At 43.9% G+C, this 26665-nt stretch overlaps 1 protein-coding gene across 4 annotated transcripts in view; it reads left to right on the top strand.

The window, feature by feature from the left end:
* Nucleotides 1-26665, top strand: part of COL15A1 (collagen type XV alpha 1 chain) — a 1161047-nt gene that overhangs the window by 742231 nt on the left and 392151 nt on the right. For all 4 annotated transcript variants that reach the window (XM_073587711.1, XM_073587710.1, XM_073587708.1 and 1 more), the window contains 2 exons: nucleotides 1066-1131; nucleotides 12869-12922. In XM_073587711.1, coding sequence (XP_073443812.1) covers nucleotides 1066-1131; nucleotides 12869-12922 — 120 coding nt within the window. The remainder of the gene's footprint in view (nucleotides 1-1065; nucleotides 1132-12868; nucleotides 12923-26665) is intronic.

Here is a 26665-nt window from a genome sequence, read left to right as displayed (position 1 = left end):
TCCTGGAGTGGATAGCGCCTGAAACCTGTCCCCTGGTCCCAGTGCGGCCAGTACATAAACACTATTCTCCAGTCCTAACCCTGATCCTGAATCCTAGACCAGTGTGTCTGAACTAGCCCTAAAGTATTGTTAGTGTATCTGACCCCTGGGGTCAACAGCTGCAGTACTGGGTTCTGCCCAGGAGCTGTACCTGGTGGCTACCTGGTGTACAAGCGTGACCTCACCACCAGAAGCTCCAGTGAACAACACCAAGGTAGCCGCTTAGTCACGCCCTTTTTTGGGTTTGCCCATTCCTGTGGCACATTAGGCAGTGTGAGCACTCTACTGTTGCACAGTCTGCTAAGCCCAGCCATGACCACAACAGACTACTCGGAGTAGTTTTGATAGAATTCCTGCTTCCCTGCCGTAGATGTAGCTGTGGCCAGAATGCTGAGCTGTGTATAACACCATCCACGTCCCTGATTGTCAGCAAGCTACCAATCAGTGGTTGTGATGGTGGTACACAGTTTAACCTCCTGCTGACAAAACACTGAATTTATCACGCATATATACAGTTTATTATTAAACTTATGTATTACCTCCACACTGCTCAAGCACTTTGCATTATCAAGATATACAAAAAATGAACAACAAAATACACATGACACGATTGATGACTTCAGGAGTAGGAACGCATTAGTACCGTCGTCTTCTACAGATGATTTTCGGGGAAGTTACATGTCTGGTACGTCCGATTTTGTACTGCAGATCCATTTGTTCTCTATGAGATAAACCACTGTCAGGAATGTCCAGCAGCGACTCTCTATAGAGAACACAGGAGAGCTCGGCCAAGCAATTGCTTCTGTGGGAGAGATGGCTGAGATAGCTGCCAGATGAATGATTGGACAAACCATCATTCAGCTGAAAGCAAACTAAGATGTATGGGAGGTTTTACTGTAAACAGTAGAGTGTGTGTGTGTTGAAGAGAAGGGAGGTGAATGCTTCTATTGCTCCATTTTCTTCTTTAATATGTAAGAATTTATTAAAATTGCAATATAAAATAAATCATCTGTTCTTTTTTAACAGTTACTGCTAAATGACACAGAAGGATTCTTAAACCTTTCAGATATTGTGATACGCCCAGGTGCACAAGTGAGTATATTGTGACTAGACATATTATCCTTTATCTCCTAACCCAAACTAGACAACCCCAAAGGCATATATGAGGCTGTTGAATTAGGTTTGGGAGACCCACAGCCAGTCGGTGCATCGCCATCCAACCTCATACCATGATACATAGATGTTTGAATTCGGCCTAAATATGTTTAAAATTTAGTAGCACTTTCTTGTGGGTATCTTGAGGACTCTAGTACTGCATATACACTGCTCAAAAAAATAAAGGGAGCACTCAAATAACACATCCTAGATCTGAATGAATGAAATATTCTCATTGAATACTTTGTTCTGTACAAAGTTGAATGTGCTGACGACAAAATCACAAAAATAATCAATGGAAATTAAATTTATTAATCAATGGAGGCCTGGATTTGGAGTCACACACTTAAAACAAGTCAAAGTGATGCTCAGTATTGTGTGTGGCCTCCACATGCCTGTATGATCTCCCTACAACACCTGGGCATGCTCCTGATGAGGCGGTGGATGGTCTCCTGAGGGATCTCCTCCCAGACCTGGACTAAAGCATCTGCCAACTCCTGGACAGTCTGTGGTGCAATGTGACGTTGGTGGATGGAGCGAGACATGATGTCCCAGATGTGCTCAATCGGATTCAGGTCTGGGGAACATACGGGCCAGTCCATAGCTTCAATGCCTTCATCTTGCAGGAACTGCTGACACACTCCAGCTACATGAGGTCTGGCATTGTCCTGCATTAGGAGGAACCCAGGGCCAACCACACCAGCATATGGTCTCACAAGGGGTCTGAGGATCTCATCTCGGTACCTAAGTGCAGTCAGGCTACCTCTGGCGAGCACATGGAGGGCTGTGCGGCCCTTCAAAGATATGCCACCCCACACCATTACTGACCCACTGCCAAACCGGTCATGCTGAAGGATGTTGCAGGCAGCAGATTGCTCTCCATGGCATCTCCAAACTCTGTCACGTCTGTCACATTCCACAGTGTGAACTTGCTTTCATCTGTGAAGAGCACAGGACGCCAGTGGTAAATTTGCCAATCCCGGTGTCCTGTGGCAAATTCCAAGCATCCTGCACAGTGTTGGACTGTGAGCACAAGCCCATCTGTGGATGTTGGGCACTCAGACCATACTCATGGAGTCAGTTTCTAACCGTTTGTGCAGACACATGCACATTTGTGGCCTGCTGGAAGTCATTTTGCAGGGCTCTGGCAGTGCTCCTCCTGTTCCTCCTTGCACAAAGACTGAGATGGCGGTCCTGCTGCTGGGTTGTTGCCCTCATACGACCCCCTCCACATCTTCTAGTGTACTGGCCTGTCTCCTGGTAACGCCTCCAGCCTCTGGACACTACGCTGACAGACACAGCAAACCTTCTTGCCACAACTCGCATTGATGTGCTATCCTGGATGAGCTGCACTACCTGAGCCACTTACATGGGTTGTAGAGTCCATCTCATGCTACCACAAGTGTGAAAGCACAACCAACATTCAAAAGTGACCAAAGCATCAGCCAGAAAGCATTGGTACTGAGATGTGGTCTGTGGTCCCCACCTGCCGAACCACTCCTTTATTGAGTGTGTCTTGATAATTGCCAATAATTTCCATCTGTTGTCTAGTCCATTTGCACAACAGCATATGAAATTGATTGTCAATCATTGTTGCTTCCTAAGTGGACAGTTTGATTTCACAGAAGTTTGATTTACTTGGAGTTATATTCTGTTTAAGTGTTCCCTTTAGCAGTGTATAAGTATGCTATAACAAAACTATATTCTACAGTTTATCATCCAATATTTTAGAGTGACAAATATTTGTTGGAAATACAGTAGAAATCCACATGGAGGGACATACATGGAAATAATGGTCTTATAGCAGAAGCCCTCACATGGTCCTTCAAATAGTATAATGCCCGCCCCAAATAGTGTGATGGCCCCCACATAGCATTCCATATAGTATGATGGCACCCTTTATAGCCCTGTAAATAGTATTATGACCCCCAAGTAGCATGATGGCCCCATCATAGCACTCCAAATAGTATGAGGAGTCCCAAATAGCCCACCAAATAATATGATGTCTCCCAAATAGCCCTCCAAATAGTTTGGTGGCTCCACAAATAGCCAACCAAATTGTATGATGGCCCCACAAATAACCCTCCAAATAGTATGACGGTCCCCCCCCCCCCCAAGTAGCATGATGGCCCCCACATAGGCAATCATACTATTTGGAGGGCTATGTAGGGGGCATCATTCTACTTAGGCAATCATATTATTTGAAGGGCTAAGTAGCATGATGCCCCCTACATAGCCCTCCAAATAGTATGATGGACCCACAAATGGTAATCCAAATAGTATGATGGCATCAACAAAGTTCTCAATTAAAAATAATACTCGCCTCTCCCCATTCCTCTGCTGCTCTCATCTCCGGAGCAGTACGCCTCTGTTCACACAAACCCTTAGGCACCATGCACTGTGTATCCTTTTCTTCAGTCCAAAATCTGATGTAGTGAGTATATTCTACTACGTGGTTACCCAAGTGACAACAACTTACAAACACAGAATGTTTAATAGTGGCCAGTGAGTTGCATCATGTAATGTGGTAATCTCAAATGGCAGCTTGATAAAAGCTACCACAATGGCAGACAAATCTGAGAGATGTCAGAAAATAAGGTTTCCTTTTTATTATAAGACGGCGGAGTTGCATTTGTTTTCAGAATTGATTAAAATATAATTTGCTAGATTAGCATAGCTCACAACGGATTCATTGAGTTTGTCCCAGCACTTTAGGGCTTTGTCCCTACTTCCTCTCATAAGCCCCCTTTACATTTAGCTATGCACCAGCGATCCCGACCACGATACGTCCCGTTCAGGATCGCTGGTTCATCGCTAAATGGTCGATAGTGAGCTGCCAAACAGGCAGAACTCAGCAGTGACGTAGCAGCGGTCGTTACTTACCTTTCAGACGTGGCGATCCTGACGTCCTCCGCCTGCGTCCACGCGTCGCTTGTCGGTGCCAGCAGGTAGCCCAGCAGGAAGCAGCCGACGAGAAATGGACCTGGACGATCTCGCGCAATCAGCGATAGCCAGCGGGGGGAGTTGGTCGGAGGTAAGTATCACACATAGCGATATCGCTAGCAATATCGCTGCTGCGTCACAAAATCGGTGACGCTTTAGCGATATTGCTAGCGATATCGCTATGTGTAAAGCCCCCTTTACAGGCAGTGAACCCAGAAGGAGATCATACAGGTGCATAGAGATACATCTGTACCGTGTATTTCTTTTTCCCTGTATTCTAGAGGTGAAGAAGTCAGATTTTTAGTTTCTATAAAACTACTAAAAAAAAACTTAAAAAATTATAAGTCTTATGTTTTTGTGAGTATCCGTGTGACTTGAACCCACAAACATAATAATAATAGTAATAATAATCTTTGATTTATATAGCACCAACATATTCCACAGCGTTTCAGGGTATGTGCATACGTTGCGGATTACCCTGTGAATTTTTCTGTGCAGATTTAGCTAAATCCGCAGGTAAAATGACCTGCATCTTACCTGCGAATTTAGTGCAGATTTTGTGCGGATTTCCCCTGCGTTTTGACACCTGTGGATTCCTATAATGGAGCAGGTGTCCAAACGCTGTGGATATGCACAAAAGAATTGACAGGCTGCGGATTTAAATCCGCAGAAAATCCACATGGAAAAATCCGCAGCATGTGCACAGCGTTTTTCGTTTTACATAGACTTTAATGGCCAAATCCGCTGCGGATCCACAGCAGAATCCGCAACGTGTGCACATACCCTAAGGCTATGTGCACACTGTGCAGATTCCGTGCAGATTTGGAACTGCAGCAGAACTGCAAGTGATGTGCAGTACCATTTAAGGCTATGTAAAACAAAAAACAGTGTGCACATGCTGCAGATTTTTCCGCGCAGATTTGGTGCAGATTTAAAACTGCAGCATGTCACTTTTTGTGCAGTTCTACAGCAGTTTTTCATCTGCTCCATTATAGAAATCTGCAGGTGAAAACTGCAGGGGAAATTCGCACAAAAACTGCAGGTAAAACGCAGGTCATTTTACCTGCAGATTTAGCAAAATCTGCATGGAAAATTCCACAGTAGAATCCGCACCGTGTGCACATAGCCTAAGGCAGTGTGCACACGCTGCGGATTGCTCTGCGGAATTTTCCGCGCGGATTTGATGAAAACCGCAGGTAAATCCGCAGGTCAAAAGACCTGCAGTTTATCTGCGGTTTAGCCTGCGGTTTTCCCCTGCGGTTTGACATCTGTAATGGAACACGTGCCAAACCGCTGCAGAATCCGCACAAAGAATTGACATGCTGCGGTTTTGAAACTGCAGCAAATCCGCACCGAGAAATCCGCAGTGTCTGCACTGCGGTTTTCATTTTACATAAGTTATAATGGTACTGTACACCGCAGCAAAAACTGCTGCGGATCCACAGGACCAAAATAGCTGCGGATCCGCAGCAGAATCACCCTAAGGGTGTGTGCACACGCTGCGGATTCTGCTGCGCTTCCGCAGCGGATTTGGCCACTGCGGATCCGCAGCAGTTTTTGCTGCGGTGTACAGTACCATAATATCCTATGTATATTAAAAACCGCAGTGCAGACGGTGCGGATTTTTCCGCGCGGTTTTCCTGCGGTTTCTAAACCGCAGAAAGAATTGACTTGTCCGCTGCGGTTTGCCATCTCCTCCATTGTGGAGATGATAAACCGCAGGGCAAAACCGCAGGCTAATCCGCAGGTAAAACCGCAGGTCTTTTGACCTGCAGATTTACCTGAGGATTTTACAAAATCCGCGCGGCCAAATCCGCACCCCAATCCGCAGCGTGTGCACATACCCTAACAGTAACTAAAGCTTTGAACCACAGGCTCCAGTAAAGACACTGGGAAAATTTTGTACACTTGAAGATGCATTACCATTGCAGCTCATAGCTCCACAGGCAGATTCTAATGGTACAAAAAGCTACATCTGTACATAGCAGTGTACTTCTATGCACCTGTAGTCTAGAGGAAGAGTAAAAGATTTTTTTTTTCTTCCTATAAAATTACTACAAAATAATAATGAAATTTTGAATGCGCTTTTTAAAAAAAAAAAAAGCAAAAGCATCCCAATCTGTAAATAAGACATATTTGGTGTCCCTGAAAACATAACACCCAGCACAACACAGCAATCACATTATTTATTTTGATCAGTAAACGGAGTCTCAATTTTTTTTTTCTCTATTAAACCCATAAAAATGTAATTCTGAAGGAGTGTTTACATGTAGTATAAACCGTTTTATCTACTGTTTTTCTTGCACGTTTTCTGCAGGTCTCCACCGCACTACACAACACAATAACAATCTGTTGGAATATGTTTGGTGCAACAACTCCATTCCTGTCCATGAGTGTTCAGTTGCTAGATTTGTATGCTGTTTATAAAGTTAGAAAAAAAAACCTCCCAGAGGCTCACACAGGGAGAGCATGTGACTGTTTTTCCTGTTTTTCTGTGTGTGTATGAGAAGCAGCCTGTTGTAGATGCTGCACAGATCGAGACACACAAATGATTTATTCCTGTTCTATTAAACTTATATATTTTTCCTGTTTGTTCCTGGAAAAAAGCTCTGTCACATGCTTGGACAGTATCCTAAATAATCCACTGCCAACAGGTTATGGGCTGAGGGTGACACAGAACCCCAGAGTAAGGCTAAGTTCACACTTGCGTATAGCTTGTCCGCGGAGGGCTCTGCCTACTTCCGCATGCGTCCTGCATATCTATCTTTAACATTGGGTTCTCAAGGACATGCGTTGTATGTGGATGCGTCTACATCCCTGCGTACCCAATGTTAAAGATAGGTATGCAGGACAACGCAAGACGCATGCTGAAGTAGGCAAAGCATAGGTGGAGCTTAAGGGAGGACGTACGCAGCCATCCGCAGACAAGCCATACGCAAGTGTGAACTTAGCATAACAGAAGCCCAAAGCAAAAGCAGCAAAGAGCAACAGAGAAGATGTCCACTAGCAGCAATAATGTCAAGTTCTCAATGCCAAGCCTTACTAACCGGAACTACCAGTCCTGCAAATTCAAGATGAAGATGATGCTCATAAGAGACGGTATGTGGAAATATACCCAGGAACAAGTGCCTCATCCAATACCAGATGATTGGCTAGAGAAGGATCAGAAGCCAAAAAGCATCATCTCCCTCAGTGTAGATGATAATCATATTTTGCATATATGGAAGTGTGCAACTGCAAAGGAGATGTGGGATAAGTTACAGAAAATGCATGAAAGATAAAATCTCAGCAATAAGCTTTATCTCATGAGAAAGCTGTATCAGTCTAAGCTAAGTGAATGACAGATTATGCAGGACGATATAAGAAACACCCTAGAGATTGTGGAGTGTCTCAGGGGTATTGGAGAAGAAATTATCGATTTTCATGTTGCTGCACTTCTATTAAGTGGTCTTCCAGAAAGTTATAACACGTTCGTGACTGCACTAGATGCACAGCTAGATGATGAGCTGACACTAGAGTATGTTAAAGGCAAACTTGTGGATGAATTCAAGAGAAAAATGTAGCATGTAAACAGCAATAATGAATCCAGAGCAGAAACAGCATTTAAGACACAGGATTTCCCTAAATATAAGAGCAATCTAAGAGAAACTCATGAATGTTTTGTCTGTAAAAAGTCCGGCCACCTTATAGCAGACTGCAGAATTTGGAAAGCAAGAATGAGTCAGCTTAAAAAGCAGAATAGTCATTAAAGGGTTAAATGCAGCTTCAACACATGCAGAATCGGTTTTAATAATAGTACAGGCCCATCTGCAAAGCATATATGGTGTATAGATTCTGGTTCAAGCAGTCATGACAAACATTGATTTCTTCACTGACCTTAGTGATAGCAAGTCAGAAAAGGTCATCTTAGATAATGGTCACTATATAACTTCAGTAGGAGTAGCAGACGTCAACTTCAACTGTCCAGTTTCCTCAGCACAAAGCAGAAAGATCCCAATAAAGGATGTTCTCTATGTTCCCAGCCTTGAACGCAGTCTTCTGTCAGCAAAGAAGCTCACGCAAAAGGGCAGTGTAGTTACTTTTAGAGATAACAGCTGCATCATCTCAAAGAAAGGTCACACTCTTGCAGAAGGAAAAATCCAAGACGAGCTTTATCAGCTAAAATACAAAGAAAGAGTGTACAGTGCTAGACAAGATCTACTTTAGAACTGTATCCACGTATGGTTCAGACGTCTTGGGCACAGAGACCCAGAATCAATTAGGAAGCTAGCTCAACTTGCAAATGATATTGAAATCAACCAGTTTAGTCAAATGATGAAGTGCACTAGCTGTCTTAAAGGGAAAAATGTCCAGAAAATCTTTTCCTAAAATAAGCATTACTAGATCTGCACAGCCTCTGGATCTGATACATACAGATGTATGTGGCCCAATGAGTGTTCAAACTCCTAGCAAAAAGAGATATTTTCTCACATTTATTGAGGACTACACCAAATATACAGTTGCCTACCTGCTTCACAGTAAGGGTGAAGTTCCACAGAAAGTTGAATTATATCTTGCTGTAGTGTTTAACAAATTTGAAAAAATGGCAAAAGCCCTGCGTGCAGATAATGGAACCGAATATACAAGTGGTAAGGTGCAAACAATTTTGAATAAGGGTGGAACAGTGTTTCAGACTGCCATTCCATACAATCCAGAACAAAATGGCATTGCAGAGAGAAAGAACCGTGCGCTCTGTGAAAGTGGAAGAAGTATGTTTGATGCAAGTCTACCTACAACGTATAGGGGAAAAGCCATCATGACAGCTTGCTATCTTCAAAACAGAGTGTCAGGTAAAGCCACAAATAAAATTCCATACGAGCTATGGAACTGCGAGAAGCCTAACCTGAAGCAGCTCATGATATTTTGAAGCAAAACATTTGTGTATGTTTCCAAAGAAAAACGTTCCAAGTGGGAATCACACACAAAGCAAGGATTCCTGGTGGGCTACAGCGAAACTCAAAAGGGATACAGAATCCTGCACCCAGACACCAACACAGTAACATTCAGCAGAGATGTATTGATTGATGAAAACTCTGTATCGCTCAAATTCCATGAAGTTACACCAGTTATTCAACCTAAGGCCGGGGTCACACTGGCGAGGAATACGGACGAGTAAGAGGCGTTAAAAGCACGCATTACACACGGACAAATTATTCTCTATGGGGCAGCTCCCAACAGCCGTATATTTCTCGGGCGTATTCTATGGTCCGTGCCAATTGCAGCATGCTGCGATTGTCAGCGTACTACGCCCGTAATACGCCTATGCAAGTCTATGGGTGCGCAAAAAATACGCATTACACACGGACCACACATGTGACTTGCGAGAAATACGCACTGTGTCTTTTAGAAAAGCCGGCAATACAGTGCGCTATACAGTAAACTCACACTGACAGGTTTAATAAAGAAATGAAACAAGGGTTACCGTGACGTGGTGGAGCAGCTTGGCATATATTTTTTGCAAAAAACGTATCGACTAAATACCCTGTATTTGTTATCCAGCACTTGCTCATTACTGCCATATTTTTTACTGCAGAGTATTTTTTCAAATTTGTCATTTTGTGTTTTCTTGTTGTATTTCAGCCATTGGGTGGCGTGAGCACTGTCTGACCGACTTGTTCACATTTTGTGCATGTCACATATGTTTTTACTCCAGTCAAGAGATCAGAAAGGCCAAAGAAAAATAACCCAGCTAGGCACCTTTTAATATGGTCAGAACGCTTCCTGACTTAAGCAGTCGAAAAGAGCTTGGTACTTGAAAATGAACAAAGTTTTGATGGATGAAAGATTTAAGATCTCAAGCTGATCCATGTTTGTATACGAAACATGTAGCAAAGGAGTTGGATGTATGTTCTCCTACATGTAGACGATGTAATCATGTCTCATCAAGATGAAAAGGAAATTGCAAAGCTAGGTGAAATTCTCAACCAGCACTTTAAGACTAAAGGTACTGTCACACTTAGCGATGTACCAGCGATCCCGACCAGCGATATGATGCGGTCAGGATCGCTGGTACATAACTAAGTGGTCGCTAGTGAGCTGCTACACAGGCAGATCTCACCAGCGACATCGCTGGGGACGAGGGTCGCTACTTACCTGTCACACTAGGCGATCCTGCGTCCTCCCGCCCGCATCCACGCTCGTCGCTCGTCTCTCCACAGGAAGCGCCGCAGGAAGCTGACGACGAGAAACAGTCCTAGACGTTCTCACGCGATCAGCGATAACCAGCGGGGGAGCAGGTCGTAGGTATCAGACACAGCGATGTCGCTAGCAATATCGCTATAACGTCACAAGTTATAGCGATATTGCTAGCGATATCGCTTAGTGTGACAGTACCTTAAGGACCTTGGAAATGTGACATATTATTTGGGAATCCAAATCCAGAGAGAGGAAGATGGGAGTTTTCATCTCAACCAAAGTTCTGCAATTTCCACAATACTAAACCATTTGGAATGTCAGAAGCCATAGGTGCATCAACACCAATGGATCCATCCTGCTTAAAGTTGGAAGGAGAAAAAGATCTGCTACCCAGCAATGAGAGCTACAGACAAGCAGTGAGGGTGCTTCTGTACATAGCAACCACATCTCGTCTGGATATCACAGCCACAGTTGGAATTCTCTGCCGACGTGTAAGCAAGCCACACCAAAGAGACTGGAATGCAATTAAGAGAATTATTCAATATCTTAAAGAAACTCAAAGGCTAAATCTTAAGATAACTGCATCAGGAGATCTCACTCTCAGAGGTTATGTGGATGCAGATTGGGCTGGAGATTCAAGTGATCAGAAATCAACAAGTGGTTACTTGTTCAAGTTAGGAGAAAATTCAATTTCTTGGTCCAGCAGAAAGCAAGTGTCAAGTTGCATTATCTTCTACAAAAGCAGAATATATGTCTGCTGCTTATGTAAGTCAAGAAGTAATTTGGTTGAAACAACTTTTGGAAGATTTCGGCAAACCATTAACTCAACCAACAGTTATCTACCAGGACAACTAAGGATGCATTAAATTTGCCAGCATTGAGAAGATTAGTGCAAGGACTAAGCACATTGATGTAAAACATCACCACTTACGCGACTTAGTGGAATGTGGTGTACGTGTTATTGCGAGTCTGGTATGACAAAGCCATTATCAAGAGCTAAGTTTGTAGACTTCAGAACCGCAATGGGACTAACAGGATAAGTAGTTGTTGAGTGGGGCTGTTGGAATATGTTTGGTGCAACAACTCCATTCCTGTCTGAGTGTTCAGTTGCTTGATTTGCATGCTGTTCATAAAGTTTCTTTGTACGAGAGAAGCAGCCTGCTGTAGATGCTGCACAGCTAGAGACACAGAAATTATTTATTCCCGATCTTTAAGATTATCATATATTGTTCCTGTATGTTCCTGAATAAAGAAGCTCTGTTGTCACACGCTTGGAGAGTATACTGAAAAATCCACTGCCAACACAATCTTCTTTGAGTATTGCATGTTTGCTGTTTATTTTATGCGTATTCCCCCTTATTTGATGCTTTTTTTGGTGCAGATATGAAGCCATGTTTTAAATGCTTTTTCAATACTACAAAAATACTTTGATTCTGAACTTAAAAATGCAGTGCCGTTTTTTTTTTTTTTTACACTTTTTTTAGGCTCCCTAGTAAAGTTTATAGAGAAAAAAAGCAACAAAACTGCACAGTTTAGTAGTATCTTTAGATTCAACGAGGGCAGACACGTCATGAAATCACATCCACATTAGGCCGTGTTCACATGTAACATAAATGCGGTGCTTTTTTGCACAGAAATTCTGTTACGCTTAACTCTTCAACAAAGTGCATGGGATTCCATGAAAACTGCGCTCTCGATGGATCTAAACACACTGCTGGACTGTGCGGTTTTGGTGCTTTTTTTTCTCTAAAGGCTTCTATATGAAGCCTAAAAAAACTCTTGCAAAACACTACAGTTACTTTTTTAAATGCAGAATCAAAGCCTTTCTTGCACTAAAAAACACACTTAAAAACTCAGCTTCACATCTGCACCAAAAACGTATCAAATGACAGGGAAAGGTATAAAAAATGCAGCAAAGATGCAATAATCAGAAAAGATTAGTATTATGTAGTTTGATGTGTACACCTGCCGAAAATAAAAAACGCAGTATTCATTCAATGTGTGAACACAACCTTACATACAAAAGCCAGATGTCATATAGTGAAGCTACATAGCGATAAAGTTCTGACTGCTACAACTGTGAATGAATGAACAAAAAATAAATCTATAGGTCCCAAATAGAGATTAGCATGATGCACAGATGACATCACGTCAGCCCTGGCTAATCAAAAGCCATATCAGGGATACTGGAAAGTAAGAGATTTGTGGCCTTTCGTCCAGCTGCCAAGTACCATTGACCTGCACACTGGACCAGAGTCCTGTGAATCGATCCGCTCATCTCTAGTCCACACAGTCCTGGATACAGTGAGACAGTCCCGGATTTGGGTCTACGCCCCGCAGTCCCGGGGTCAGCTGAATGTCTCTCACTGCCACCATCCCCTCTGACAACACCTCCTGCCGAGGTAGAAAGAAATGGTAAATGGATGTGGCTTAGGGGGGTAGTAGGTGCGTGGTCAAATCGAGCCGCATAATTTGTCTCTCTTTCTGTTCTTCAAAAGTTGTGAGGTATGGATCAGTCTTCATTGTTAATGTGGTTAATTTATTCCTAATCTTTCAGGGGTCAAGAGGACCAAAAGGTGATACTGGTGTTCCTGGATTGCATGGAAAAAAGGTAATGACAAAATGTCCACAGAAAAATAAAGTTACGGGCTGTGGAAATGAAAGCAAAGAAATGAAACTCACCTGTTCTTTATGGGCTGAACCGATATCTAATTATAGAATGGGGAAGTTTGTTCAGTCATTCAGATTGATAGGAGCTGATCTGCAGTACCCAGGAACAATCATTACATAGTGTAGAAAGCAGTGGAACACTGCTGCCGATAACATCTTATCGGTGAAGGTGCTGAGTGTTGGACACCTGCCGATTGGTCATCAATATCATACGAGTGGACAACCTTTCAAACAGTTTTTCAAACATAGTAAGGGCTTAATTCATCAGTTTCCACCAGAAATCTGGTATAAACTTGTTAAAAAGGTTTTCACAACATGTAGTCATTTTTACACCAGCTCAGCCAACTTTTAAAAAGTTGGCACAGTGAAGCAGGAGGAGCACAGCCTGTTCATTTCCTGAGAAGTACACTATAATTTGCACCATAACAGTGGTATAAATTAAAGGAGGAAAATACATTTTTGTCACTGGGGTCATGCCAGCTGAAAGATGTGTCAAATTCATTTAGAGGCACATGCCTCTTAACCAGTTAGTGAACAAGTTAATTTTGACCTTAATGAACTTGTCAAATTTTAGAAATTTGACCAGTGTCACTATGTGGTAATAACTCTGGAACGATCCATTATATCCCAGTGATTTTGAGATTATTTTTCTTATATATTGTACCTCACAGCAGCGTCAAAATTTGTTCGATATGAGTTGCATTTATTTGTGAAAATATTACAATTTTGGTGAAAATTAAGAAAAAAAAAAATCACAGTTTTGAAACTTTCAATCTTTAGGTCCTTATACCAATCATGCAGTACAAAATAATCAATAAATAACATTTCACATATGGCTACTTTACATCTGTATTATTTTTCAAATGTCATTCTATTTTGTTAGGATATTACAGGACTTAAAGTTTAGGAGCAACACCTGAATTTTGAAACACAAATCTGGGTGAAAGATTGCGAGCACCCCTAAAGTGCTTAACCCCTTTACCCCAAGGGTGGTTTGCATGTTAATGACCAGGCAATTTTTACAATTCTGAACTCTGTCCCTTTATGAGGTAATATCTCTGGAATGCTTCCAAGAACATTTTTTTTTTTTTAGGGACCCCATCACATTTGAAGTCACATGGAGGGCTCTGTATGATAGAAGAAACCCAAAAGTGACACCATTCTAAAAACTGCAGCCCTCAAGTTACTCAAAACCACATTCAAGAAGTTTATTAACCCTTCAGGTGCTTCACAGGAATTTTTGGAATGTTTAAAAAAAATAAATAAACTTTTTATCATAAAAAATTTACTTCAGATCCAATTTTTTTTTATTTTCCCAAGGATAACAGGAGAAATTATACCCAAAAAGTTGTTGAGAAATTTATCCTGAGTACGCTGATACCCCATATGTGGGGGTAAGCTCCTGTATGGGCGCATGACAGAGCTCGGAAGGGAAGGATCACCGTTTGACTTTTTCAACGCAAAATTGACTGGAATTGACACCGGACATCTTGTCGCATTTGTAGAGCCCCTGATGTGCCTAAAAAGTGGAAACCCTACACAAGTGACCCCCATATTGGAAATTAAACCCCCCCAAGGAACTTATCTAAATGTGTGGTGAGCACATTGAACCCCCAAGTGCTTGACAGAAGTTTATAATGTACAGCCATGAAAAAAATAATTTTTTACATAAAAATGATCTTTTCGCCCCAAATTTTGTATTTTCCCAAGGTTAACAGGAGAAATTGGACCCTAAAATTGTGCAATTTGGACTGAGTACGCTGATACCCCATATGTGGGGGGTGAACTACTGTTTGGGAGCATGGCAGAGCTCGGAAGGGAAGGAGCGTCGTTTGATTTTTTCAACACAAAATTGGCTGGAATTGAGATTAGACACCAGTTGCGTTTGGAGAGCCCCTGATGTGCCTAAACAGTGGAAACCCCCCATAAGTGACCCCATTTTGGAAACTAGACCACCAAGGAACTTAACTAGATGTGCGTTGAGCACTTTGTATCCCCAAGTGCTTCACAGAAGTTTATAACGTTGAGCTGTGAAAATAATAAAATCATATTTTCCTCACAAAAATTGTATTTTAGCCCCATAGTTTGAATTTTCAAAAGAGTAACAAGAGAAATTGCCCCATAGCATTTGTTGTGCAATTTCTCTTGAGTACGCCGCTACCCCATATGTAGGGGAATACTACTTTTGAGGCACAGTACAAAGCTCAATAGGGAAGAGGCTCCATATTGGAGTTTAAAATTTGCTGGAATGGTTTGAGGGTGTCATGTCACATTGGCAGATCTGTTTGATCCATATCCTTTCATTGCCTCTGGCCTCTCACCGCGCGACATTGAGGAACATGAGGGGGTATCGTCTGTTAATGATGGCCAAATATTTGAAAATCCCCATGGCCAGAAGAAAGCCACTTTCATCCACGTGATATACTGGGTGAACAGGTGGAGGCTGATGGTGATGACACACAGTTGCCATCTAGCCAGTCGCCAATATCAACACGTAAGGAGGATGACATGGACGACGAAGTGGTCGATGATGAGACCACCGATCCGACCTGGACTGTTGGCACGCATATGGGACGCCCTCACACCCAGGGCTGTGGGGTACTCGGTACCGGGCCCGCTGAGCTTTAATAGGAGATGTCACGGCAGCTGGGACCCGGCCCGTGGCTCTGGGCGCCCATTGTAAAAGGAGAATGTTCAGTGTGCTTATGGTAGTGAAAGTTTATAAGTGATTCGTGACGCCATCTGTGGTATTCGGCAATAGAGATGAAAGCCGACACTGCAGATAGATCCTCTGGGACAGATGGTGTGGTGCAGCAGTGATGTTATAGCCCTCCACAGGCAGGGCTGTAGTCCCAGGGCAGTGTAGGTGAAGTGACACTGAGATGGCGTAGTGTCAGGTGCGAGGGATGTAGCAGTACTGGGCAGGTTGGCGCAGGAATAAGTGGAGGACACCAGGGCATGTAGTTCCAAAGCTTTACTCACAGTCTGTTGTGCAAACAGGTGCCTGCTTCCGTGCCGTGTCCTCTGGGTTAGGGACTCAGTCAACCTCCAAGCCAGATGGAATACTCCTTTCCAACACTCCGCCAACATATGTGCCTTTCCTGAACGTCTCCTCTTATAGCGCCTTTGAGTGAAGTACTCCTAGTACTGAGTTACACTGGAGTTCCTCCTGTCAGATGTTCCTATGAACTCTACTTGTACGGCAGACAGCTGTAGCCTGCTTCGGGGACTCCTTGCTATTAAGTCCCGGCTCACTAATATGTTGCTGTTGTGCCCCCAAGTCTTGTGTGGGAATAAAGTGGTCACTACTTCTATTCCTCCGGTGTCTGCTGCAGGACCATTAGTATCCGTACAACCTCGGGGACCGGACCCCGGCCTTGCGCTTAGAACTAGAAAAGGGTTCTCTTTTAACCCTGGTCCTTGTTTTCTTATTCTCCTCACGTTCCATGCTAATCCTTCTTCCCAATGGAGAATCAAGCTTCCTTTCTCTGTCTCTTTCCTGTGCCAGCAGACCCAGATCACTGTGGCCTGCTGCAGCACTTCCTTCCTCCATCCCTCTCCCGGGGATCTTCTCTGTCTCACACTCTGTCCTTCTACATCCTCACTCACTAACTGAATGAAAGACTGACTGACTAACTCAACTCTTCCCGCTCTTTTGGTGCAAACTAAACTCCACCCACCTCCCAGCACATTTTGTGTTCCAAGCAGGGAGCCACCAAGGGGTGCTTTGCTATACTACAAGCAGGGAGCTGCCGAAGGTGCTTTGCTACACTACTTTGTGGTGTGGGGTGCAGGTGTTGGAGTGTGGTCAGGTGTCTCCACCTTACCTGGATGGTGGGGCACCACACCTCAGGAGGAGGTGCAGTACCTCTGTGGCGACTGAGCCTCAGGGGCGCCACACATAGCCAGCACAGCAGCATAGAGGAAGAAGGTGGATACGTAGCAGCAACAAAGGCACCAAGGGCTACTGGTTTGAGCAGAGTGCGAACTGTGTCAACTGTTGCCAAGACCAATCCCTCTGTGCCCCAAGTCAAGGCAAGGCTGCGTTCAGCTGCTGTCTGGAAATTTTTTTCCGATAGTCCTTCTGAACCAAATGTTGTCATCTGTAGCATCTGCCATAGGAGCCTGAGCAGAGGCCAGGGCAAAGGCAACCAAAGCACCACCAGTATGCAGAAACACATGGCACCAAGCACCCTAGTCGGTGGGCTGAACAACAGGGTAGTAAATCAGTGTCTGTGACTGCGGGTTAAACCACTGTCATGTCGCCTGTGATACGTCCTTTCCAATCTGCTGGGCAGGAAGCAGGTGATCATCATACCTCTTGCTCACAAGCTGCAGTTGCACAGAAACAGGCCACAACAAGCTCATCCACTTGTTTGTCCCAGGAAAGCGTCCAATTGTCCGTGCCCCAGATGTATGAAAGGAGGTGTAAATACCAAGCCACACACTCATAAGCACAAATGCTGAACGCACACATTGCCAAGTTGCTAGCCATGGAGATGTTGTCGTTCAGGCTTGTGGGGACAGTCTTTCTGTGATATTTTGGCTGTGGCTGCCCCACGATACTCGGTTCCCAGCTGGCACTATTTTTCCCGGTGTGTTGTCCCCGCATTACACCAGTACGCCTTAAACAATCTAAAGGGTGCTCTCACCAACGTCGTAACCGGGAAGATCCAACTTACAACAGACATGTGGACAAGTACTTGTGGCCAGAGATGATACATCTGTCACGGCACACTGGCTCAACCTGGTGGAGGGTGGGACAAAGTCTCAAACTGGACCATCAACACATATCCTACCCACGCCACGAATAGCGGCCCCAACCTCAATCAGGGTTTCCGCCTCATCATATACAGTGGGGAAAAAAAGTATTTAGTCAGTCAGCAATAGTGCAAGTTCCACCACTTAAAAAGATGAGAGGCGTCTGTAATTTACATCATAGGTAGACCTCAACTATGGGAGACAAACTGAGAAAAAAAAATCCAGAAAAATCACATTGTCTGTTTTTTTTTTCATTTTATTTGCATATTATGGTGGAAAATAAGTATTTGGTCAGAACCAGCAATCAAGATTTCTGTCTCTCACAGACCTGTAACTTCTTCTTTAAGAGTCTCCTCTTTCCTCCACTCATTACCTGTAGTAATGGCACCTGTTTAAACTTGTTATCAGTATAAAAAGACACCTGTGCACAGTTACAGGTCTGTGAGAGACAGAAATCTTGATTGCTGGTTCTGACCAAATACTTATTTTCCACCATAATATGCAAATAAAATGAAAAAAAAACAGACAATGTGATTTTCTGAATTTTTTTTTCTCAGTTTGTCTCCCATAGTTGAGGTCTACCTATGATGTAAATTACAGACGCCTCTCATCTTTTTAAGTGGTGGAACTTGCACTATTGCTGACTGACTAAATACTTTTTTTCCCCACTGTACGTCCAGTTTCCCCTCTTCCTCCTCCGCCTCGTCATCCTATGCTGAATTACCCTCCACATCACTCCCAAGTTGGGAGCTGTGCAGCAGCGCATCGGCAAAGCGGCAACACGCTCTGCTGAAACTGATCTGCTTAGGTGAAACACCACATACTGCAGCAGAGCTGTGGCAAGGACTAAAACAACAGACCGATCAGTGGCTCTCCCCACTGCAACTCCAACCTGGTCTGGTTGTCTGCGACAATGGGCGTAACCTGGTGGCTGCTTTAAAGCTCGGGAAGCTGGTACACGTGCCATGCATGGCTCATGTGCTGAACCTAGTGGTGCAGAAATTTATAAAAACATACCCTGATTTGCCATACCTACTTGAGAAGGTGTGCCGTATCTGCGCCCATTTCTGCTATTCCTCAACCACTGTTGCCGGTCTTGCAGCGCTTCAAAAGCAATTTAATTTCACACAGTCAGTGTGGATCGCTGATATTTGTGAGGTGCTTGATAATTTTAAGTACTGCACCAAGCTTGTGAGTGGTGATCAGGCTATTATCAGTGTAACCATCCCTATGCTATGTCTGCTGAAAAAAAAAAATCGCTGCAGAATCAAAAAATGGAATCTTTGCGTGCCCAGCAGCTGGGTATGGAGCAAGATTTCACAATGGGTGATCCTACCCAGCCCAGCAAATATCATCAGGTGACATTGGGGGATGAAGATGATGAGGAAAACGAGGAGGGAGAGGACTTCTTTTTCAGTAGTACAGAGGAGACACCTAATGCTACAGAGGGGAATCCCAACCCCAGCTTCATGTCTGTCCAGCATGGGTGGGCTGGAGAGGAGGAGGTGGAGGAGGAAAGTCAGTGTGAGGAGAGGATGGGTATTGTTCCTCCTTCTGGGGTCACAGAAGATTTGCCTCTTTGCAGCTTGGCACACTTCATATCTAACTGTCTGTGCCAAGACCCTCGCATAATCCACATGTTCAATAACAACAAATACTGGTTGTCCACCTTTCTAGACCCATGGTACAAGGACAAATTTCCTTCGCTACTGTTGCAGTCACCAAGGGGTTTCACAATGGAATCCTTCAAGAAGGCCGTAGTCGATCATTTGATGGCAACAGCACCCTCAGACACCACTGCTAGGAGAGGTACCAGCTCTGTGCAACAGCATGCATTAATGGGGAGAGATACACTAAGCAGGTCCAAAAGAGGTGGTGGTAAAATGTCCACAAACTGGGCCATCTTCAATAAACTGACTCATCACCAAGGACTAGCTGGAACAGTAGCAATGTCAAGGAGGGAGAAGTTGAACAAGATGGTCAACGACTTTCAAAGTGACCATACCTTTGTCCTTCCTGACGCTTCTGTACCGTTTAAATAATGGGTATCCAAGCTGCATAGTTGGCCTGACCTCTACTTATATGCCTTGGAGGTGCTGGCCTGCCCTGCTGCTAGTGTGATGTCAGAGCGTGTTTTCAGTGCTGCTGGGGCAATCATCACAGATACATGTACACGGTTGACTACAGAGAATGCAGACAAAATTTAACAAGGACTGGATTTCGCAACAGTATTTAAGACCTCCAGATAACAGTATCCCAACCTAAAGTCACCCGAAATGTTTTTTTTTTTTTTTTAAATTGGTGATCACCTCCATCCCTTCCCATACAAGTCCCTTTTCTTCTTCTTACACATGTTTTCAAATCCAGCTTCTGCCACATGTACCTCATGCTCAATAAGCTAAAAACAATGTTACGTTAATTAATATTTCCCATTGGAGGCACTTCTGATGAGAGTGAGACCCTTCTTCCTTCATCAACCATGGTATCATGCCCCTTGGGCTAATTTTTGGATACACTATGGCTATGCCTGGACACTGCAACCTCTATGCTAGTAGAGAAACTAGATCTGAGCTGAAAAACTAAACTAATGTGTATGCAAAATGTAAATGCATATAAACACATGACCTTTACACAGAGAAAACCAAAAACAAACATCCTAAAATAAAAAAGTAAAAAATTGCAAAAATTGCATGAAGGTAGTAATAATAAGGGTATTTAGTAAACATAATTTTGATCAAAAGAATGTACAAGCCATCCCGCCACATCAAGGCATGGCTTGTACATTTTTTTGATCAAAATTATGTTTACTAAATACCCTTATTATTATTACTACCTTCATGCAATTTTTGCAATTTATTTTTTACTTTTTTATTTTAGGATATTTGTTTTTTATTTTTGGTTTTCTCTGTATGAAGGGCATGTGTTTATATGCATTTACATTTTGCATGCATATTAATTCACTTTTTCAGCTCAGCTCTAGTTTCTCATTTAGTTCAATGAGCATTCTGTGCATATAAGGGTGTGACCGCCCTGTTTCTGAGTTGGAAAATCCATCCTGTATGGCCTATGCTATTACTGGTGGTCCAGTCCCTCGGTCCTTGTTCACATTTACGCCACTTGACAAGTGGAAAAGTTTTAAATATGTGTTAGGACTGTACCACAAAGGTTTGCCTTGACGGGACGGGATGGCTTGTACATTCTTTTGATCAAAATTTTGTTTACTAAATACCCTATTTATTATTACTACCTTCATGCAATTTTTGCAATTTATTTTTTACTTTAGGATATTTGTTTTTGGTTTTCTCTATGCTAGTAGTCCTAGCTTCATCATAATTGTTTGGCCCTTCAGACCTGTCTTGCTTCCTTCATCAACTTTGATACAGCCCCTTGGGCTAATTTTTGGAGACACTATGTCTATGCCTACACATTGGGCAGTGGCACAACAAGGACAGTAGTCCACGCTTTATTATTGTGAATCCCTTGTGATGATGATGATGGGTGGCTTCTTCCTGCGTTAACCATCAAACAGCCCCTAGGACAGATCGCTCTCCTTACACCACTTACACACTTAGCTGTCAGAAGATCGCCCCCATCATCACTCGCTCTTACGGCACTTCTGATATATCACTGGCACTGTGTAAGTGGCGTACGAGTCCCGCTCTGCCAGCAAAAAACCACAGGACTTCAAATAGTGTTTGTACAATCTAGTGAAGCAGTGGTGTAAAACCTTTCGGGCAGCCCCTGACCCGGTGCCCCCATGTTATATACATTTGTTTATAGCATACATTTTTTTAACATTTACACATTTTTTAGCCTTTTCCTCAGCCCCCAGACTGTTTTCTAGGGTCCAGTAGACAATTATTCGCATTTTCCATAGACTATCATTGGACTCGCTAATCGTACCGAATACCTGAGTATTAGGCCGGAGTCACACTATCGATAAAAACGGTCGAATGCAATGCGATAAAAAAATCGCATTGCATTCGAACCCATTCTATTCTATGGGGCAGCTCACATCATGCGATTTTTTATCGCATCCGATCGTCGGACCGAGACAATCGCAGCATGCTGCGATTGTCACCGATTTTCGGATCGGATTTGACAATGCAAGTCTATGGATGCGATAAAAAATCGCATGGAAAACGCACCACACGTGTGACTTGCGATTAAAATCGCAAGACTTTTCCAGGTCTACAGGATAGAGCATCAGGCATTGGCATTGGATGTCAATTTGATGCCTAGATGCGAATAAAATCGGTTCGTCGCCGGAAAATGGGATGACAGACGGATATCTGGCCAAGAAACCTTTGTACGATTTCGTACCGATAAAATCTGACCGATTTTTTATTGGTTGTGTGTGACTCCAGCCTTACAGTATAATCGGTACGAGTATGGCGAGTCTGAATACTTCACTACTTGCTCACCCCTAATCAGAACCCCCCCATAAGTGATGCCATTTTACGAACTACACCTCTGAATGATTTCATCTAAGGGTGCAATGATTGTATTGACACCATCGGTGTGGCACAGAATGTTATACCATTGGGCAGTGAAGCTAAAATAACTACGTTTTTACCACCAAAATTTTTGTTTTAGCCCAAGATTTTACATTTTCACAAAAGAATTGGGTAAAAATGGCACTAAAATTTGTCCACATTTCTAATGAATGTGGCAATACCCCAAATGTGGCTGTACAGTACTATTTAACCATATGGAGAGACTCAGGAGGAACGAAGGGTTATTTGCATCCTGGAATGCAAATTTTCCTAGAACAGTTTGCGGACTCCATATACAGAGCCACTAATTACGCTCTAGTGATCAGTACATTGCAGTCACCAGTACATTATGCCCAACCCGTCTTTCTGGAGGCATGCAACTGTAAGTTAGGCAGGCTCTCATTGCTTCAGAAATGCCAAATGTGGACTCTATATGTGGTTTAGGTATACTGTGGGGCTCAGAAGGGAGGGAGACATTTGGATTTGTGAGCAGAGAATTTGCTGAATTTCTTTTGGTGAGTGAGGAGACATTTAGCTTTTCCAGAGCCTTTGTGCTACCAGTAATGTGGAAGCCCCTATACTTCTGTTAACAGTTGGCGGCCTATATGAGGGCTTGCTTTTTTTGTGGATTGAGTTGAAGCTTTCATTGGGAACATTTTACATAATGTTTGGGATCACATTTATCTGGCGCTGTATGCTGACCACTTACTTTGGGGTTTCCATCTAAATTTCCAAGTGGCGTGATTCAGATGAAACCCTTGAGGGATCCATTCACTATAGATAGGCAGTAGAGTTACCCTGGACTCTGTCTGGCCTCTGTTCAGCGGTGTCCTTTTTCAGAAGTGCACAAAACTGTGGTCAATGGCACTCTTATGCAATCCTAAAAAGACAGACACTGCCGTATCACATAGCGAGATCGCTAGCGATATCGCTAAAGTGTCACCAATTTTGTGACGCAAAAGCGATAACGCTAGCGATCTCGCTTTGTGTGACAAGTACCTGCGACCGCCCCCCCCGCTAGATATCGCTGATCGCGCACGAACGTCCTGGGCCATTTCTTCCTCGCTGGTGTCCCTCTGGCGCCGACTAGTGACGCATGGACGCAGGCGGAAGTCATCATCGCTGCCGTGTGACAGGTAAGAACGACCGCCGACGGACTGCTGCGTCGCTGGGGAGATCTGCCGGTTTGGCAGCTCACTAGCGACCATTTAGCGATGCACCAGCGATCCTGCCCAGGTCTTATCATTGTCGGGATCGCTGGTGCATCGCTAAATGTAACGGGACCCTAAGCTGTGGGCTTGATGTCACCTTACAATACAAAGGTGTCAAACCCCACAAATATGAACCCCACTTGCCACCGCTACAGAGCAAGTGGGAAGAGCCAGGCAAAGCTCCAGAATTGGTGCATCTAACATATGTTCCTTTCTAGGTGGCTGCGGGCTGCTATTTCTAGGGTGGGGAGGCCAATATCATGACCCCTTACCAGCCTGAGAATACCAGCCCCCAGCTGTGAGCTTTATCAAGGCTGGTTGTCAAAAAGGGGGTGGACCTGGACCCCACACCCCTTTTTACTTATTTAAATAATTTAAAAAAAAGTGGGGACCCCTCTATTCTTGATGACCAACCTTGCTGAAGCCGACAGCCAAGGGTTGCAACCCCAAGCTGTGAGGTTTGCCTGGCTGATTATAGAAAATACAGGGTGAGTCCACATTTTTTCATTTATTTATAACGCAGGTGGTCGCTGATGAACACCCCAGATCAGCTATAGCGGCAGTAGGGGAAAGCTGATGGGAGTAAAAGTCCCATCAGCCGCCGCCTGCTGTCTTATCACTTAAATATAACTCTCATCATTCTCCCCTGCTCGTGCCGATCACTGTTAGTGCAGGGGAGAATGATGAGAGCCGTGTTCAGCACCCGGCGCCGGGGAACAGTGCTTACTGTAACGCTTCTTCCCTGGCGCCCATCCATGTGGTACTGATGCGGCACACAGATGCCACACGTGTGCCACATGTATTACACACACAGACTCTAACATCTCCGGTACCATTTTTTTCAGTACTGAAAATATCAGGACGTGTGAAAGAGGCCTTATATTGGGTTTTTATATTTGGCTGCTGTCACACACTAAAAGACACTTTTTATTGCAAAAAATAGTTTTAACATCACCACATTTTGAGAGCTATAATTTTTCCATATTTTGGCCCACAGAATCATGTAAGGTCTTATTTTTTTGTGGGATGAGTTGACATCTTTATTGTTACCATTTTTGGGCACATTACTTTTTTTATCGCTTTCTATTCCGATTATTGGGAGGCAGAATGAACAAAAAACAGCAATTCAGGAATTTCTTTTGGAGGGAGGTTTATGCCGTTCTGTGTGTGATAAAATTGGTAAGGCAGTTTTATTCTTCGAGTCAGTACAATTACAGAGATGCCTCATTTATATTTTTTTTTATGTTTTGGCGCTTTCATACAATGAAAAATATTTTATAGAAAAAGTAATTATTTTTGCATCGCTTTTCTCTGAGAGCTATAATTTTTTTGTTTTTCACTGAGAGCTGTATAACTGTTTTTTGTGGGACAAGATGATGTTTTCAGTGGTACCATGTTTATTTATATCAGTCTTTTTGATCACGTGTTATTCCACTTTTTGTTCGGCGGTATGATAAAGCACTGTTTTTTGCTTTGTTTTTTATTTTTTATGGTGTTCACTAAAGGGGTTAACTGGTGAGACAGCTTTATAGGTCAGGTCATTGCGGACATGGCGATACTTCTATTTTTTTTTTTTTTTCTCATTCAAATATTTATTTAGAGATAGAATATATTTAGATTTTTATTAATTTGTTTTTTTCAATTATTTAAAAAAAGTTTATTTTTTTTTCTAACTTTTTCACTTTGTCCCAATATGGGACAATCATTTTTTGCAGGCTGATCACTTCTATAGCATAGAGATGAAGCAGCCTCCCCATTCTGCAGAAACTGTCAGCTCTGCACTGACAGAGAGACTGCGCATGATCAGCAAGTTTCCTAGGTCTGGTGACCCAGATGCTATCATGACAACATCGGGTCACCATGGCAACGATCAGAACCCTGCGTCCTGCCACAGGGTCCCTGATCCAAAGGCAGAGGATCTGTCAGCCCTCTGCCGGCTTCCAGAATGCTGGGATCATGTTTGATTGCAGCATTTCGGGGGTTAAAGTGCTGGTAGTTGTCTGTGACAACTCCTGGCACCTAGTGCCAGGTGTCAGCTGTCAGAATCAGTTGACACCCAACAGCGATCGCCCGCGCACATGGGAACATGTTTGTGAGCCATCGCGATGACGTAATGATATGTAACTGATGAGATAGGCCCAGGGCACATGGAAGGATCATTATGTCCTTTGTCAGAAAGGAGTTAAACAGCAAATTCCCCCACACAAATGACCCCATTTTGGAAACTATACTCCTTAAGGATTTTATCCAGAAGTATAGTGAGCATTTTGAACTACATAGAATTTGATAACATTAGGTTATCATATTGAATATTTCCAGGACGTCCCTCCTGACAGCACCAGGGAGGACGTCCCTCGCCTCCTTGCAGGGACAGGAAGAGCACACAAGAGGTTAAAAACAGTTTCCACCCCCATTCCCGCAGTGTTTCTTCCTGTCCCTGCACGGAGGGACGCACAAAAGGAGTCGGCTTACCGGAGGGGTCCAGGGGGATCGGGCGGCACTGACAATCCTTCCTCCTGTGAAGCGACCCTGGCGCTGAAACCCTCCTGGGTGGGGGTCCCTCAGCCACAGAGACCAGGGGAGGACGAGCCCCCTACGTAGAGCTGCTTCCTCCTGCAGCGCAGGCTCTTAGCTCCGATGCCGGCAGCAGCGCGGGGACCGGAAGTCGCGTGTACAGAGACCGCAACGCACTTCCGGTGACGTCAGAGCGCCGGAAATACAGGCCGCCGGCGGGCGCTCTGAAGGAGCAGAGCACGGTATCAGCGAGACAGGCAGCACCCTCCTGTCCTGACCTCACAGAGGCTCTCAACAGCGATGGAGAGCCAGGGCAGAATCGACCCGGATGGGGTAAGTGCGCATAGCGCAGACCGACCGACACCCGGAAGGCCCAGATCAGAGCCTGACTGTCCCTCTCTTGCACTATGCAGGAAAAGGCACAACCGACAGCGCCCATTCCCACGACCAAACAGGCGGAGAAAGACCCAGGGAAGCCCAATAAGGCTATGTGCACACGTAGTTTTTTGGGTGTGCGGATTTTGTAGAGGAAACCGCAGGTAAATCATAATGGATGAGGTGTAAAACTGCAGCGTTTCTGCACCAAACAATTGACATGCTGCGGATTGTAAACCGCAGCAAAACCACGCGGAAAAAAACGCAGCATGTGCACAGCTTTTTTTCTATTTCCATAGGAAATAAAAGGTACTGTACAACGCAGCA

This window comes from Dendrobates tinctorius, unplaced genomic scaffold, assembly GCF_039654945.1.
Source record: "Dendrobates tinctorius isolate UK_male_01 unplaced genomic scaffold, ASM3965494v1 ptg000102l, whole genome shotgun sequence".
Taxonomy (NCBI): domain Eukaryota; kingdom Metazoa; phylum Chordata; class Amphibia; order Anura; family Dendrobatidae; genus Dendrobates; species Dendrobates tinctorius.
The sequence above is the reverse complement of the archived record's forward strand: the minus strand, read 5'-3'. Positions and strand labels throughout refer to the sequence as shown.